This window comes from Coregonus lavaretus (assembly GCF_964263955.1).
Source record: "Coregonus lavaretus genome assembly, chromosome: 3".
Taxonomy (NCBI): domain Eukaryota; kingdom Metazoa; phylum Chordata; class Actinopteri; order Salmoniformes; family Salmonidae; genus Coregonus; species Coregonus lavaretus.
The window spans coordinates 52,617,707-52,632,733 of record NC_139990.1 but is presented as its reverse complement, the minus strand read 5'-3'; the positions used below and the strand labels follow the sequence as shown (position 1 = coordinate 52,632,733).

Sequence of the window (15,027 nt, the reverse complement as noted above, 5' to 3'; positions counted from 1 at the left end):
ACAGCTTACGGACAGGGAAAAGAGGGAGAGGAGAAGTAAAGAGAGGGATGGAGAGATGGAGTGAAGGATTCAGGCTAGCCAGTATATTGAAGACAGGAAAAGAGAGCGACAAACAATTGAGAAGGAGAGAGAGAGAGCTTGTATGATGCTGTACAGCACTGATGGTAAGGCCTGCCATTAAACTTGAATCACTCTGGTTCCCTATAAATACCTTTCCAATGATCTATGCATTATTCAATCCCTCTCAGGCCAACTCACATCACACACACACCTTGGAAGAGACGTAAACTGAGTTCAGGGAAATGACTGTATATGAACATTTCAGGAAGATGACAAAGTAAAAATAGAATGATGATGTTGGACTGCAAAGAGCTACCCATGAAAACCTGTACGAGACTACCTATCCAGGATGAGAAGAAGTGTGTGTGTGTGTGTCCTGCATGGTGTGGCGCCCCTAAAGCTGTGTTGATACAGATCAGACATACAGAAACAAGTAAACTACAGGTTGTTTCCACACAAATATGCTAACCACACAGTAACGCTAACCACACAGTAAGGCTAACCACACAGTAAGGCTAACCACACAGTAACGCTAACCACACAGTAAGGCTAACCACACAGTAAGGCTAACCACACAGTAAGGCTAACCACACAGTAACGCTAACCACACAGTAAGGCTAACCACACAGTAAGGCTAACCACACAGTAACGCTAACCACACAGTAAGGCTAACCACACAGTAACGCTAACCACACAGTAACGCTAACCACACAGTAAGGCTAACCACACAGTAACGCTAACCACACAGTAAGGCTAACCACACAGTAACGCTAACCACACAGTAAGGCTAACCACACAGTAACGCTAACCACACAGTAACGCTAACCACACAGTAACGCTAACCACACAGTAACGCTAACCACACAGTATAACTAACCACACAGTAACGCTAACCACACAGTAACGCTAACCACACAGTAACGCTAACCACACAGTAACGCTAACCACACAGTAACGCTAACCACACAGTAACACTAACCACACAGTAACACTAACCACACAGTAACACTAACCACACAGTAACACAAACCACACAGTAACACAAACCACACAGTAACACAAACCACACAGTAACACTAACCACACAGTAATTCAGCACCTGTGTCCTTACAGCACACACACACAAGCCCAACAACAGGTCTGCACTGCTCCCTCTGACACAAGCCAGATGAAGGGAATGGGGGAGTGAGAGAGAGCGAGAGAGAAATAGGAGGAGAGGAGAAAAAAAGCAAGAAAAGTGGATGGGGAGAAAGGAGAGGGGGACCGAGAGAGTTGGAGTGAAAGAAAGAGGGGCAGATGGAAGGATGGGAGGGAGACAGAGGTAATGGAAGAGGATCTGCCACTGGGGTATTCTACAATGGGATGGGTGACAGAGAGGAGGATGAGAGGAGGAGAGGATGGAGGGGCCAGTTAATCAATGTTTTTAAAAGGTTTCACTCCTCAGAGACTTTCACACACACCAACACTCTCCTACACCAACGACCCCACTCTCACTGAAACACACACACACAAACGATTCTATCCATTACTTCAACCAATAGAACAGAATACTGAATTCACTGACCAAGGCCAGAGCAGCCATGATGATGTTTTCATCCAAAATAATATGCTAGCTAAGTAGCTATGATTTCAGACAGAAACCAGGGATTCAGGACTGTGTGTGTGTGTGTGTGTGTGTGATTCTGGTGTACAAAGGACAGTGCTTATGTACAGGCCAGCCACAAGGAGCAAATTAGATCAACCAGTCAAAGCTGATAAAAGACAGAGGATGTCCTCTTTCCACTTATCACACACACACAGACACACGAGCATTATATAAACTACTGATAGCATGGTGATGTTTAAAACAGACACATACACGTGTTCACCTTCACATACACATGAACACTGAAAGAATGCAAGCTGGTTCAATGCTGACTACAGTAGAGTATCATTCTCTACATGTGGCTTGTTTGATCAGTTCATAAAACGGGTTGTTTTGTAAGAGCACACACTGAGCTGAACTTTCCTTTGGGACAACACATCTCCTCAAGACAGACACACACACACACACACACACACCGGGACATTTTATGCAAAACATGCTCTCTCTCACACACACATCATTTTCACAGGACTTTCATACTGAAGGCCCTACCTAGTAATACACACAAATATCTCAAATACACTGCTTGGCCAGTATTAGTGACTCACACACACAGGTTCCCCTAAGCAACACACACATCCAGGTGTACGCACACACAGTGATGATGGGAAACCACATGCTTACTTGAGATAAATTGGCTCAAAATGAACAATGACGCAGGTACATAGAGGACAGGACAGGACAGGTCTACACAAGGAGAGACGGAGGAGAAAAACGTAAACACAAAAGAGAGAGAGAGAGAGAGAGAGAGAGAGAGAGAGAGAGAGAGAGAGAGAGAGAGAGAGAGAGAGAAAAGAGAGAGAGAGAGAAAAGAGAGAGAGAGAGAAAAGCGAGAGAGAGAGAGAGAGAAAAGAGAGAGAGAGAGAAAAGAGAGAGAGAGAGAGAGAAAAGAGAGAGAGAGAGAAAAGAGAGAGACAGAGAGAGAGAGAGAGAGGTTGAAAATAAACTCTTCAAACGTGATCTCACATTCCTGACTAGGGGTGGAGGGGAGAGAGAGAGGGAGAGAGAATAACAGGCGGTGGGAAGGGGGCGAGAGAGAGAAAGTTTTAGTTGGCGTCAGACGGCATTTGAATACTCAACAGCCGACCACACACACAAAGTATCAACGAGGTGCAATTGGCACAGTAGTCTTTTTGTGACTTCCCATCCTCTAGAACTAGATATCTGTCCTCCCTCTCCCAAGCAGAGAGACAGATTCCCAGATAAAAATAGCCTGAAGTATTCCAGTCCTCCTCCCATTCTACAGCAAGGCTTTGAGATAGAGGGTGAGGGTTATATTAGGGGTTAGGAGCCCAGTGTGAGTGAGCATGGTGGAGGAGGACATCCCTAACACAGCCTCAGAGCGGGCACACACACACACATACCTCACTTTCGACAGTTCATTTCTGTACACTGTTAGCTAAATTAGCACAAAGGAGTCACACACACAGACTTCTCATTCTCCACAGTTCACTCCTGTACACCAAAATCAGGCTAGGCCATGATGTCTGCACAACAGCTAAATGGGATCTTACAGTAAGGATCAGTCAGAATGGGATCTTAGAGTAAGGATCAGTCAGAATGGGGTCTTACAGTGTGATCCCCTCAACTTGACCAGAACCAGAGAGTTAATCTGGTAGATTAGCAGTGTGAGTTACACCGTGCTATAACTGGAAACAAACACCGCCACAGGTTAGGATTAGGAGTGTGTGTGTGTGTGTGTGTGTGTGTGTGTGTGTGGTGGTACCGGCTGGGTCAGGGTCAACCCAGGTCTGTGCAGGGTCGTGGGTGATGTAATGTGTGAGGCAAGGCTGGATGGAGCAGCAGAGTTATTTAGAGGAACTAATCTGGCCGTTTCGGTCTGATGGTGAGCCAGGGATCACGGTTACCTGATCTCTGCAGGTGTGTGTGTGTGTCTGGCATCAAGCTCAGATCAGTTTCTGTGAGGAGAAAGACGCAGCGATACACTAGACACACACACTAATAAATAACACGCCCTCTCTGTCAGATGAATACAAACTTTCTTTCTCTTTCTCTCACACACTTTTTGTGTCTCATATATAAAATACAGTCACCACACCTTTGTAACATGTTGGCTCTGTAAAATAGCTAGATTATATTACACACCCACACACAGCTGTGTAACAGTGCAGGTCGGCCCAGGCAGCTTGCCACACCCTGCTAAGTTCCACTGAACCAGAGAGGAACACCACCTGAGATGATAGCCCCTCTCTTTCTCTGTGTGTGTGTGTGTGTGTGTGTGTGATAGAGACAGAGAGAGAGAGTGTGTCTATGTGAGAGAGGGTTTGTGTTTTCCTCCAGTGTGAAATGCAGCACAGACGGCAACTATTAACTTTCTAAAGCAGGAATGTGGGAGGTCCAGGACTTCCCATAAAAAGCTGTGTGTGTGTATGTGTGTGTGTGTATTATGGGGCAGATCACTTGTCATGACGTTACAGATTGCACCATTACATGTGGTCAATGCATTCTCCACCGATATCAATCCTTAGTAAATTATTACTAATCCATTACCTTCTCAATCCTATAGCAGCCAATACTGTGACCATGACACCAAAGCGTCAGTATGGAGCTATGGTCTATAGGACCACCGGAAAACTGGGCCCAATTTATACCAGAGTCTGTGTGTGTGGGCCAGTCAAGGGCAGAGTAGGGCTGGGAATTGCCAGGGACCTCACGATACGATATTATCACAATATTTTGGTGCCGATTCGATATGTATTGCGATTTTCGCGATTCTATATGTATTGCGATACTGTGATTTTATTGCGATTTGATGTTCCAAACATATTGCTCACCTTATGTCTGCTCCAGAGGGACAGAGAGAGCCATGAGAAAATGAGTTTTGATCAATCATGGAAATAAAAATGCTGAAAATAAATGTGGAGTTTTGGTGCAGGTACTGCCAATCGGCGCAAAAATTATATTCCGCTATTCTCAAAACAATTTTCGCATACCCAAAATGTCTACTATTTAGAACGCAAGTACAGGTATTCAGACATGGCCACACAGAGAGAGAGAGAGAGAGAGAGCGCGAGAGAGAGAGACAGAGAGACAGAGAGAGAGAGAGAGAGAGAGAGAGAGAGAGAGAGAGAGAGAGAGAGAGAGAGAGAGAGAGAGAGAGGAGAGGAGAGAGAGAGAGAGAGAGAGGTCTCTCCTCTTGTCAAAGCAGCCTCCAACCCCTGAGCTGCTCTGCTTCATTATGAGTACAATGAGAGGTCCCACTATCCCCTCACACACACAATCCCCACTCTGCCATTTACACACACAGACGACGCACGCACACACAATGGGCCCCTCCAGAGCCAGGGGTCCCACCAGCCACACACCAGTTGAGGGAGACGGAACCAGAGAGATGGAGAGGGGTTGATGGAGAAGGAACCAGAGAGAGAGATGGAGAGGGGTTGAGGGAGAAGGAACCAGAGAGAGAGATGGAGAGGGGTTGAGGGAGAAGGAACCAGAGAGAGAGATGGAGAGGGGTTGAGGGAGAAGGAACCAGAGAGAGAGATGGAGAGGGGTTGAGGGAGAAGGAAACAGAGAGATGGAGAGGGGTTGAGGGAGAAGGAACCAGAGAGAGATGGAGAGGGGTTGAGGGAGAAGGAACCAGAGAGAGATGGAGAGGGGTTGAGGGAGAAGGAAACAGAGAGATGGAGAGGGGTTGAGGGAGAAGGAACCAGAGAGAGAGATGGAGAGGGGTTGAGGGAGAAGGAAACAGAGAGATGGAGAGGGGTTGAGGGAGAAGGAACCAGAGAGAGAGATGGAGAGGGGTTGAGGGAGAAGGAACCAGAGAGATGGAGAGGGGTTGAGGGAGAAGGAACCAGAGAGAGAGATGGAGAGGGGTTGAGGGAGAAGGAACCAGAGAGAGATGGAGAGGGGTTGAGGGAGAAGGAAACAGAGAGAGATGGAGAGGGGTTGAGGGAGAAGGAAACTCCATGAGGGGTAAGAGGTAATAATAGACTTGAGGAAAAGAGATACAGAATGTCCCACTCCCCACATAAACCCAGCAGCACCAGACAACAGTGATTACAGCAGAGTGTGTGTGTGATTTCCACCCAGACCCCAGCCTTCCTCCTGCCTGCCCTGTCACTGTGGAGAAAGTCACTGACTACTACTAACCCAGTGCATCCCTTCAAAGAGTAAGTAATCGTATTACTGGTACCTAATCATTAGCGCGACCCTTGATCTCATTCCCAACCTCAGGCCGGTGATACTGTGCCTTATCAACAGGTCCAGGACCTGTCTTCCTGTGTAATGTTGGTTCTATTCTATCTAGTAGTAATAGCTAACCAAGGACAAAGCCTGATTTCAGATAAGTTGACCTAATGTAACCTCTCAGATAATATAATTTGTGCTAAAGTCAATTTACCAAACACTATCATCAATTGCTGGGAGGATACGATTGATTGGCACTCATTGAAAATCAGGAAATAGACTATTTGATTTTCAGGCCTGAATAAAAGGGTAATTCCTGATTACTCAGGATGGAAAAGTCACAGCATCAACAGGTTAGTGTCTGATAACATTAGGCATATAGCGAGCAGGCAAAGTGTCCTGTATGATAGAACAGAGAGATAGATTGATAGATAAAGAAGCTTACAGAACAAATAATCTCTATCTAGAAACCATTAGATTGCTATCCAATATTGCTATATCCTATTTATAACATTCTCATTATGGCAATGCACATAGATTGTAATGAATGGAGAGGCGTGTGTTAAGGGTTAAAACTCCTAACCAGGCCTACACAGCACAGCAACAGGAGAACTGGAGTGAGTGGAAGAGGGAGAGAAAGGCTGGCTGGGATTAAAGCCTTATAATAATGTGACTACTTAAAGGCTCTATTATTAGGGCAGATTTGTGGTTAGATAATGCCTCGGTTAAAGCTCAACTGTGTTTGTCAACACGGTTAAGAGTGAAGGAGCAGGGACACACAACACACACACAAGCACAAACGGCCGACATACACTTTCAAGTGAACGCACAAACAAACCCAACAACAGCACTTTATACACATGTACATGACACCGCTCAAACACACTCGGCTCTGGTATACACACATCCAACACATAAACACTCTAGTTTTGGGTACACACATTCCCCGACATACAACCTAACACACACTCTAGTAAAAGGGCCCCTTGTGGTGGGACGTGGTGATGTCATCAGCCCCCTCCTCAGGGCTGTTTCTCTGGGGTAGGGGTGTACTGGAATGTGGCAGAAAGGGGGTGGAGGTTAGAGAGGGGGAGGAGAGCAGCAGCCATGGGGCTCACACAGTCCGTCCATCTGTCCGTCCATCAGCCACTACTAGCACAGGCATGGCTCTACATAACCCACTACAGAACAGGCATCACTGTTGTGTTGTTCACAAAACCAAAGAACGACATTATTCTTCGGAGAGAACACACCCGTAAGATAAAAGTGGCCTGCGTCATCTCAAGTCCCTGTGATGTCGCAGCCGGCCGCGACCGGGAGACCCATGGGGCGGCGCACAATTGGCCCAGCGTCGTCCAGGGTAGGGGAGGGAATGGCCGGCAGGGATGTAGCTCAGTTGATAGAGCATGGCGTTTGCAACGCCAGGGTTGTGGGTTCGATTCCCACGGGGGGCCAGTATAAAAAATATGTATTCACTAACTGTAAGTCGCTCTGGATAAGAGCGTCTGCTAAATGACTAAAATGTAAATGTAATGTCAGGCATAGCCTTTGTTTTTGTTGTAGTGAAATAAAAAAATATGCAGAGTTGGCATTAAATGTGGAACTGCGCTTCCTGATGCTGTATGTATGGGGGAAGTTGGTTAGTAATATGCTTTACAACATGCAAGAGAGAGCAGGAATAAACTTATGCCGGAATTTCAGGAATTAGCTGACTGTTAACTAGGGAGCTTGATGGTCACTGTTTGACCTATTTGGAATCCCCCTACTTATAATCATGGCCTCTTTTTACAGTGTCATCGTTCACTGTTGTTCACCTTTGATAGGCCTCGGACTACAGACCAGCTGACACATTGATGTAGCCACATTTGCTGCATGCTTGATACAGAGAGCATATTTATGATTAGCTTGAGTTGATCGTACTGTTGAGGGAGAGATCACCCAAAGCTATCACTGACCTTTTGTCACATTAGGCCAATATCACGTTACATCTCAAAACAACATCTTTGGAACAATTACAAAAACTAAACATTCAAAACTTCTTCACTAATTATACCGGAGATTTTGATCATACTACTTGACTATAGGCCTACACAACATCTAGGCTAAACCAGTCAGGGATGACATGATTATCAGTCACTTTGAACATGAAAGCATGCCGCTGATAGTGAAATGATACTAATCTAACACACAGCAGAGATGTACATACTCCGACCACTTCCTGTTCCGATGCCGTACAGTACAAACCAACCTGCACCAGATATCGACACGGGCCATTCACACAGACACTGTGAAGTCAGGCGTCGCACTGAGTGAAAGCCGCAAGGCCTGAGTATAGCTACAGTCCACCTTACGCCTGTGAGTAAAAACAATGCGATGCAGTAATAGACAATTCTCATTCATTTGTTTCAGTGGTAGCGTTTGTACAGTGATTGAGTCAGTGCAGAGTGCATTAACATGCAAATTATGTTGATAGGTGGGTGTGAATGAAGTGAATGGTGCACCATTAAAGAAGCCGAGTCATGAGGGATAAGACCTATTTGTTTACAGTACAGATAGAATGGTGGTGTGGCAAAGGTAAATAGGCCTATAATTACATGTTACATTTTAGTCATTTAGCAGACGCTCTTATCCAGAGCGACTTACAGTTAGTGAGTGCATACTTTTTTCTTTTATACTGGCCCCCCGTGGGAATCAAACCCACAACCCTGGCGTTGCAAGCGCCATGCTCTACCAACTGAGCTACACGGGGCCCAATCAATTTTATACACTGTAGTGCCAGCATGTGCTTTTAAAGTGAAACAAATGTAACAATGCAATGGTCGCTGCACCTTTGATCATTTCCATAAAACGGTTTCACAGCCAGTGATGTGTGAGCTACTGGCTTACTTGTGGGTGGTGCTAGCATAACCAGAGGTGAATCCCCTGCCAGATTTAATAATTGTTCACCCAATCAGGCTGGCTTAAAATATAATTTTTTTAAATGAAAGAAATGAAATTGATTCATTGGTTGTATTGTCTCCTGATAATCAGAAATGTTGAATGTGTAGTAGAAGGTTCCTGGGATCAAGCCCAATTGGTTATATTGCAATTACAGTCGAGAAGCCCGCAATTCAACAAATATGAAATAGCTGATGTCGAGTTGCGGCTGTCAGTGAGAAGCATCTAAAATAGCCCTAGGCCTATTGCAATATTTCAAAATGTAATTGCGGGATAAACACCGAAGTCACATATATTCCAAATGATTTAAGTGTGAAGTGTAGTTTATTCCCATTAGTAGGCTATACCAGGACTAATATATTGGCACTAGTTTCGACCATACCACTGTCTTTATCATTGGGCGAGTCAGTGCCACTGGAAAGTTTAGGACAATCATCCTCCTCAATCTGAAGATGGACGTCATATTGTACAATTTGTCTCCAGATTAGATGGTTACGTAGAAGACGAGGTTGTTTTTAACTCAAGCGCCACCTATGATAGTTGGTCTGTTTTGTCAGCGGTTGCAATGTGTGTAGTTGCGCTGCCTACTTGGCAACAGGCCTAACAACGGGCTGGTATGCCATGGGAAATTTGTGGTGCATCTCGGTCAATTTATCATGTCTTAAATGAAAAATGTTGGGCCAGTCACTTTTACTCAGTCCCAGCCACACGGTAATTTCTGCCTACATCACTGATCATAACTTTTTTTTTTCTCACTAAAGTGAAAGCGAGATAAAAACTTAATTATTGCTAGAAATATGCCTAAAGCGTTATTGTAAGCTTCAAGCATATCAGAAACGGCAGGATTTATTCTAATGTTTTTCGATTCGTCAAAAATGACACAGTCCCTCTCCATTGAAACTTTCACCCGTCACTCTAGCTCGGCGGCCTTAATAACTAACCAAGTATGGCGTCCTCGCAAAATTAACCCAAAAATAATTCACTTGCATTTTCACGGGTCTAACTAAATCTATTTATTGTGTGAATGACGAAGTTAATCTGAACGGTGAAGTGAATTGTGGTGATTTAAAGAGCTTCGAAAACTTGGCCAGAGACTTTATTGAAAGGGAACAACCAACGGGGTGAGGGGAAAATCCCAACATGGATTCCGCAACATTCCACCGCTGAGCCAGTGCAGTTACTTTGCAGAACTTCTTGAAGCACAAGACAAACAAAGCACGATTTAATCAGATTCAGATTATGACAGGAGCATAAATAAAATATCAACATTTGACGTTTGATAAAATAGATCCTGAAGGTGGCCACATATTTAAAAGCAATTTCGGCCAAACAGCGGAGAAATACATTACTTGTGTGGGATGCATAGGATGACAAACAAGCAACACCCTGTAAGTGACAAAACTCCTAAACAAACCCGGTAGCTGGGTGCAATCTTCCATACAAAGTTTCTGGTTCATATGATTAACTCAACTAATCGTTTCCTTTTCGATTATTAAAGTGGATGTCCGCTAGCAAAAGCTTCCATTTTGAATGTCTCACTAAATTCGGCAAAACCAACTCAACGTCAGCTACATCAACAGGTCGACAATCAATCCACATTGACATATTTCCAGCAAACTAGACACAGTAAGTATAAACAACACTTGCATCAACTTCAGTTGTATCAATGTATCTAACATAACTGGAAAACTGGTTGAATACTATTGCTACAATACAATGAACTCACGTTAGCTAGCTTTTAGCTTGTTAACTGTCAAATGCACGGCTAATGTTAGCAAGCTAACTAGCTTGCTAACTAGTTAAATGTGTTTGACAACTTGCATGACTTTTGTGCACCACCTAATAATTGACAATAACAGACCGGACAACTGGCGAAGATAACCAGCAAGTTCATGATCAAGTTCATCCAGGCGAAAGTGGTCGACTTGTGTTTTGCACAAACTTACCCGAATCTCCGGGGGTTTTCATTTTGAGTGTTGCAAGCTAGTTAACGTTAGCTAGCGAGCTTGATGGAACTCAAGTCAAAACAGTAGCGTCAGTGGAAGGAAAAGTCGTCTCCCTCTGAGCCCTTCCTTTGGTTCGGAATTGAAAAAGGAGGGGGAACTGGCTAACGTTACAAACTTTCCGCCGTTGCTCCAGTCGCGGGCCCCTTTGCTTCCACTTTCTTTCCCAATACCCCCTTCCCCAACTGTAGCAATCGAAGTAACGTTACTTTCCACGAATCGCAGTCAGTTGATGTAGCTCATTGCTGTTTGTCCCACGGCAACTTCGCCTGTCCTGTTCGAGTTGCAGCGGAACACGGTCAACCGTCCCGACAAGCATACGAACCAAAAATCCTTCTCTTTCCTTGTTTGCATATACTTTCACTAACGGTCGAGTTGTTGTTTACTCCATCTCAATCGCATCTTCCCCGTTATTTGACATATTGTCGTTAAAAGAACCGTTCTGTAGAATAGCAGTCGTCCTCTCTTTAGACTTGTTTTCTTCCTCCACTCACTCACATTCTGTACTCTGTGGCTACTCTTTCTCCTCCCCGGTTCCTCTCTCTCGGGTGTAGTGTTTCGCTCTCTCCCCACGGGGCCGCCCACACCGACCGGGAGAGGGGGGGCTCTAAGGGGCGGGGCACACCCACTCACCACGAGCCAAGGTAGCGTCACTGCTGCAGCACGCGGCGTCGCCATGGAGACCGCCACAGCCACACTGCGGTGGTGACATCATATCCGCGATTCTAGAGCGAGAAGGACGTCATCACGTCCTTTTACGTCAATCGTAGGCACTTTCTTATAACTTTTAATTTCATTGTAATTGGATCTCTTGATGTGGCCAGATTATTAAATCACTGTACAAATGCACAAGGCATTATAACACTGAGCATATTGCAACAGGAACCAAACCAAACTTTCACAGACCTCCCCCTGTATTTCACATGGCCTACTACACCTCCCTGCTGCATTTGGTGGCAGTGATGGGATAGTCCATGGCCACCTCCGGTTTCGGACCTTTTAGGAAGCGTAGGCCTTCCATTGAACACCATGTGGGCTGCCTCAAACCGAGAGGCGATCATATCCGAAATATAAGATTTATCACCTTATGAAATGTCCAGCTTCATGGCCTACATGCATGGCGTCAGCTCGCTATATTTGTCATCAGCTAGCTAGGAGAAAGTATTTCATATATACAACCTTCTGTCCTGTCACTCAGGCACTAGTCTGTGTCACTGTGCTTGTGTGTGGCACTGATGCAGAACTGTCACATAGTCAACAAGTGCATGTGAGAGAGGTGGCGTCATACATGGCAGGTGAAGTGTGTCTCTTGGGCCCTCTTTACAACCCCAGCTGCTCATAAGAACAGTACAGCAAAGGAAATCTACTGTGTGTGTGTGACACAGACCAATGCACAGGGACATCAACAGGATAACACTGCGGTGTAAAACAAAGTAAACAATCTCCTTATAACACTGGTGACACAGCCTATCTTAGTCGCTCTCTGCCCCTCTCAGCCACTCTCTTCCCATGGTGTGATTTACAAACAGGATCTCTCTGTCCTCCACTGGCCATTCTTCAGGAGGGCAGGAAACGTACTCTGTTTTCCCAGATAAGCATCAGAGTGCTGGGAGAGAGGTTCTATCTGGGATGCAGCATTCCCAAATCCAGGAAACTGGGAGCATCATCCCGTCCTGTCTCTTCCTGAGCAGAAGGGCCAGGCTAGTGTTTTCCCACGCCCGTACTCACTGTCAACCACATCTAGTGGAACATTAGCCACTGCATTGTTTTCTCCCCCCCCTCTTTCTGTCTCTCTCTCGCTCTTCCTCTCTGTCCTCACTCACTTTCTCTGCCTCTGTCTCTCTACTCTTATCAATTTCAATTCAATTTAAGGGCTTTATTGGCATGGGAAACGTATGTTAACATTGCCAAAGCAAGTGAAGTAGATAGTAAACAAAAGTGAAATAAACAATAAATATTAACAGTAAACATTACACTCAGAAGTTCCAAAAGAATAAAGACATTTCAAATGTCATATTATGTATATATACAGTGTTGTAACAATGTGCAAATAGTTAAAGTACAAATGGGAAAATAAATAAACTTCCTCTCTCTCGTCTTCTCTTTCAGTTTCATTCTGTTGTCCTCTCTTTGTCCATCCACCTCTCATCCTATCTCCATATCGCTCTTTCATTTGAAGAGCTCTTCAGCATACCCCAAGCCCTTCACAGAGGAAGTATGGTTGGAGAGATGAGAAGAGAGGGAGCGGGAGAGGAGAAGCGAGAGTTGAAGAAGAAGAAGAAGAATAGAGGAAAAGAGTCAGGGATGTGTGTGCATTCATGTGTATGAGTGTGTGCAGTTGTGTCCCCCCCCCCCCCCCCCCTTAAAAGGTGCTCTATGATGACCCAAGTAGAGGAGATTACATTTTCAGTGAAATCTACAGCACAGTACATTCTGAACACTGATAAACACACACAGTGCCTCCCTCCAACCCTCCACCCCTCTCCCCCACCTCTGTCCTCCTCCTCCCTCTCGCCGGCTGTCCCTCTTCTGTTTATCATTCACCTCTCTCTCCCTCCTCGCTCTTTTCTATTCACTCTTTCCAATGCCCTCCACTTCTCTCTCTCCATCTTCATCCTCTTCTCCTCCCCCGACCCTCTCTCCTCCCCCCTCTCCCTTTTCAATTCAATGTGCTTTAAATATTGCCAAAGCAAAAGAGTTTGAGTATTATTTTTCTCTCCCACTCCACTACTCTCTGTTGCTGTGCCGTCATCCCCCTCTCTCTCTCTTACACCTCTTTCTCATTCTTCCTCTCATTCTGTTCTTCGCCGCCTCTCCCTTGCCTACCTCTCCTTTTCTCCCTCTCTCTCCATCCCTCAGTCTTTGTCACATGTCAAGTTTCAAGTCTCACAATGCTCTCAAGGTTATGTACTTGTGTGAACTACATAATGCATTACTCACATTCTCCAGACTGTTTTTACAGAAAACCCACTGATCATGTTTCATAACAACTGTTGAATTCAAAGTCAACCAGACTTGTCATCTTTTTAATTACAGCTTGTCAGTATAAAAGCACAAGGACTGTGCCAATGACGTTCATGCCAATATCAAGAGCGTCCTGGTTCTATCAGGTGAATAATGTGTGGAAAAATATTTTTGAGTAAAAATGACCTAATATTTGTTTTCACAACTTTGTTATTGTGTAGTAACATGCATTCTACAACTGGTGTTGCGTTGACTGGCTGGATAGAACAGATCTCTCTTTAGGCAGTGGAAACACAACCACATTGGTGCAGTCTCTTGGATGAACTACTGATTGAAGGTGCCCTGGTGAATGATGATGGAAGTCACTGCTCTTGGTTGTGTACTGATTTATCGCTATTGATATTCCATGACAATAAAGTATTTTCAGCCACGGTTACTCTTAAGGACGTGTTAATCTGAAAGAGTCATTCCTCAGATCCTGATTTTAGAACATCTTCATGCTTTCCCACAGGTTTGCCTAATCTTCCCTCTTTCTCTCTTTCCCTCTCTCGCTCCTTGCTTTTTATCCTGTTCTTCCCTCCGTGCTTGGTGAGAGTCCCTCCGTTCCTAATCGGAATGACAGACAGACGCTGTGGAGAGAAAGACAGAGAGATGGTGAAAGAAAGAGAACAGAGATTAGGTTTTTGGGGGGACTGGGGCACCCCCCAACCCCCACAAACATCACCCGCTGATCCCCTTCCCGAACTAGACCCTCCAGCCCCCCTTCAATATCACCAGACCATACCCCCCCAGACCTTCACCCCCAGTCGCCCCCCTCCAAACCCCCAAACCCTGGATGAACCTGAGGGACTTACACCAAAACATCCCTCTACCTTTAAAATAGGGGTGGCAAGCCCTATACTCCTAGTGAGATACAGGTTGTGCTGGTTTTTTTCCAGCCCGTCTCTAACACTCCTTATTCAGTAGAGGGTTGGCCCACCCTGATTTAGGAAAACCTACAGACCCGTAGAGAGCTCAGGCTCGTAGCCCATACGGCAGTGTTAGTGTGCTGGGCCAGATCAAAGCCCTGCACACCCTGTGGGTCTCCCAGAGCCAGGACTGAATATACAGTGAGCCCAAATGCCTTCCCTGGTCTGTCTGTGGCGCTCCAACACAGATAACTCTGTAATTACCAGGGACAATGGGTGTGGTACCCCACTCAGCATTGCACCACAGGTGCGCACACACACACACACACACACACACATATTAGGCCTACAGCTAACAGTG

At 45.3% G+C, this 15,027-nt stretch overlaps 1 protein-coding gene across 2 annotated transcripts in view; it reads right to left on the bottom strand.

Annotated features, from left to right (window-relative positions):
* Positions 1-11,336, bottom strand: part of LOC311122357 (ETS domain-containing transcription factor ERF-like) — a 34,285-nt gene extending 22,949 nt beyond the window's left edge. The window contains exon 1 of one of the 2 annotated variants that reach the window (XM_084158059.1): positions 10,738-11,336. In XM_084158059.1, the coding sequence (XP_084014185.1) occupies positions 10,738-10,759 (22 nt within the window). In that variant the 5' untranslated portion in view covers positions 10,760-11,336. The remainder of the gene's footprint in view (positions 1-10,737) is intronic. The other variant, XM_084158060.1, reaches the window with a different exon arrangement.
* Between the last annotated feature and the right edge of the window lie 3,691 nt (positions 11,337-15,027).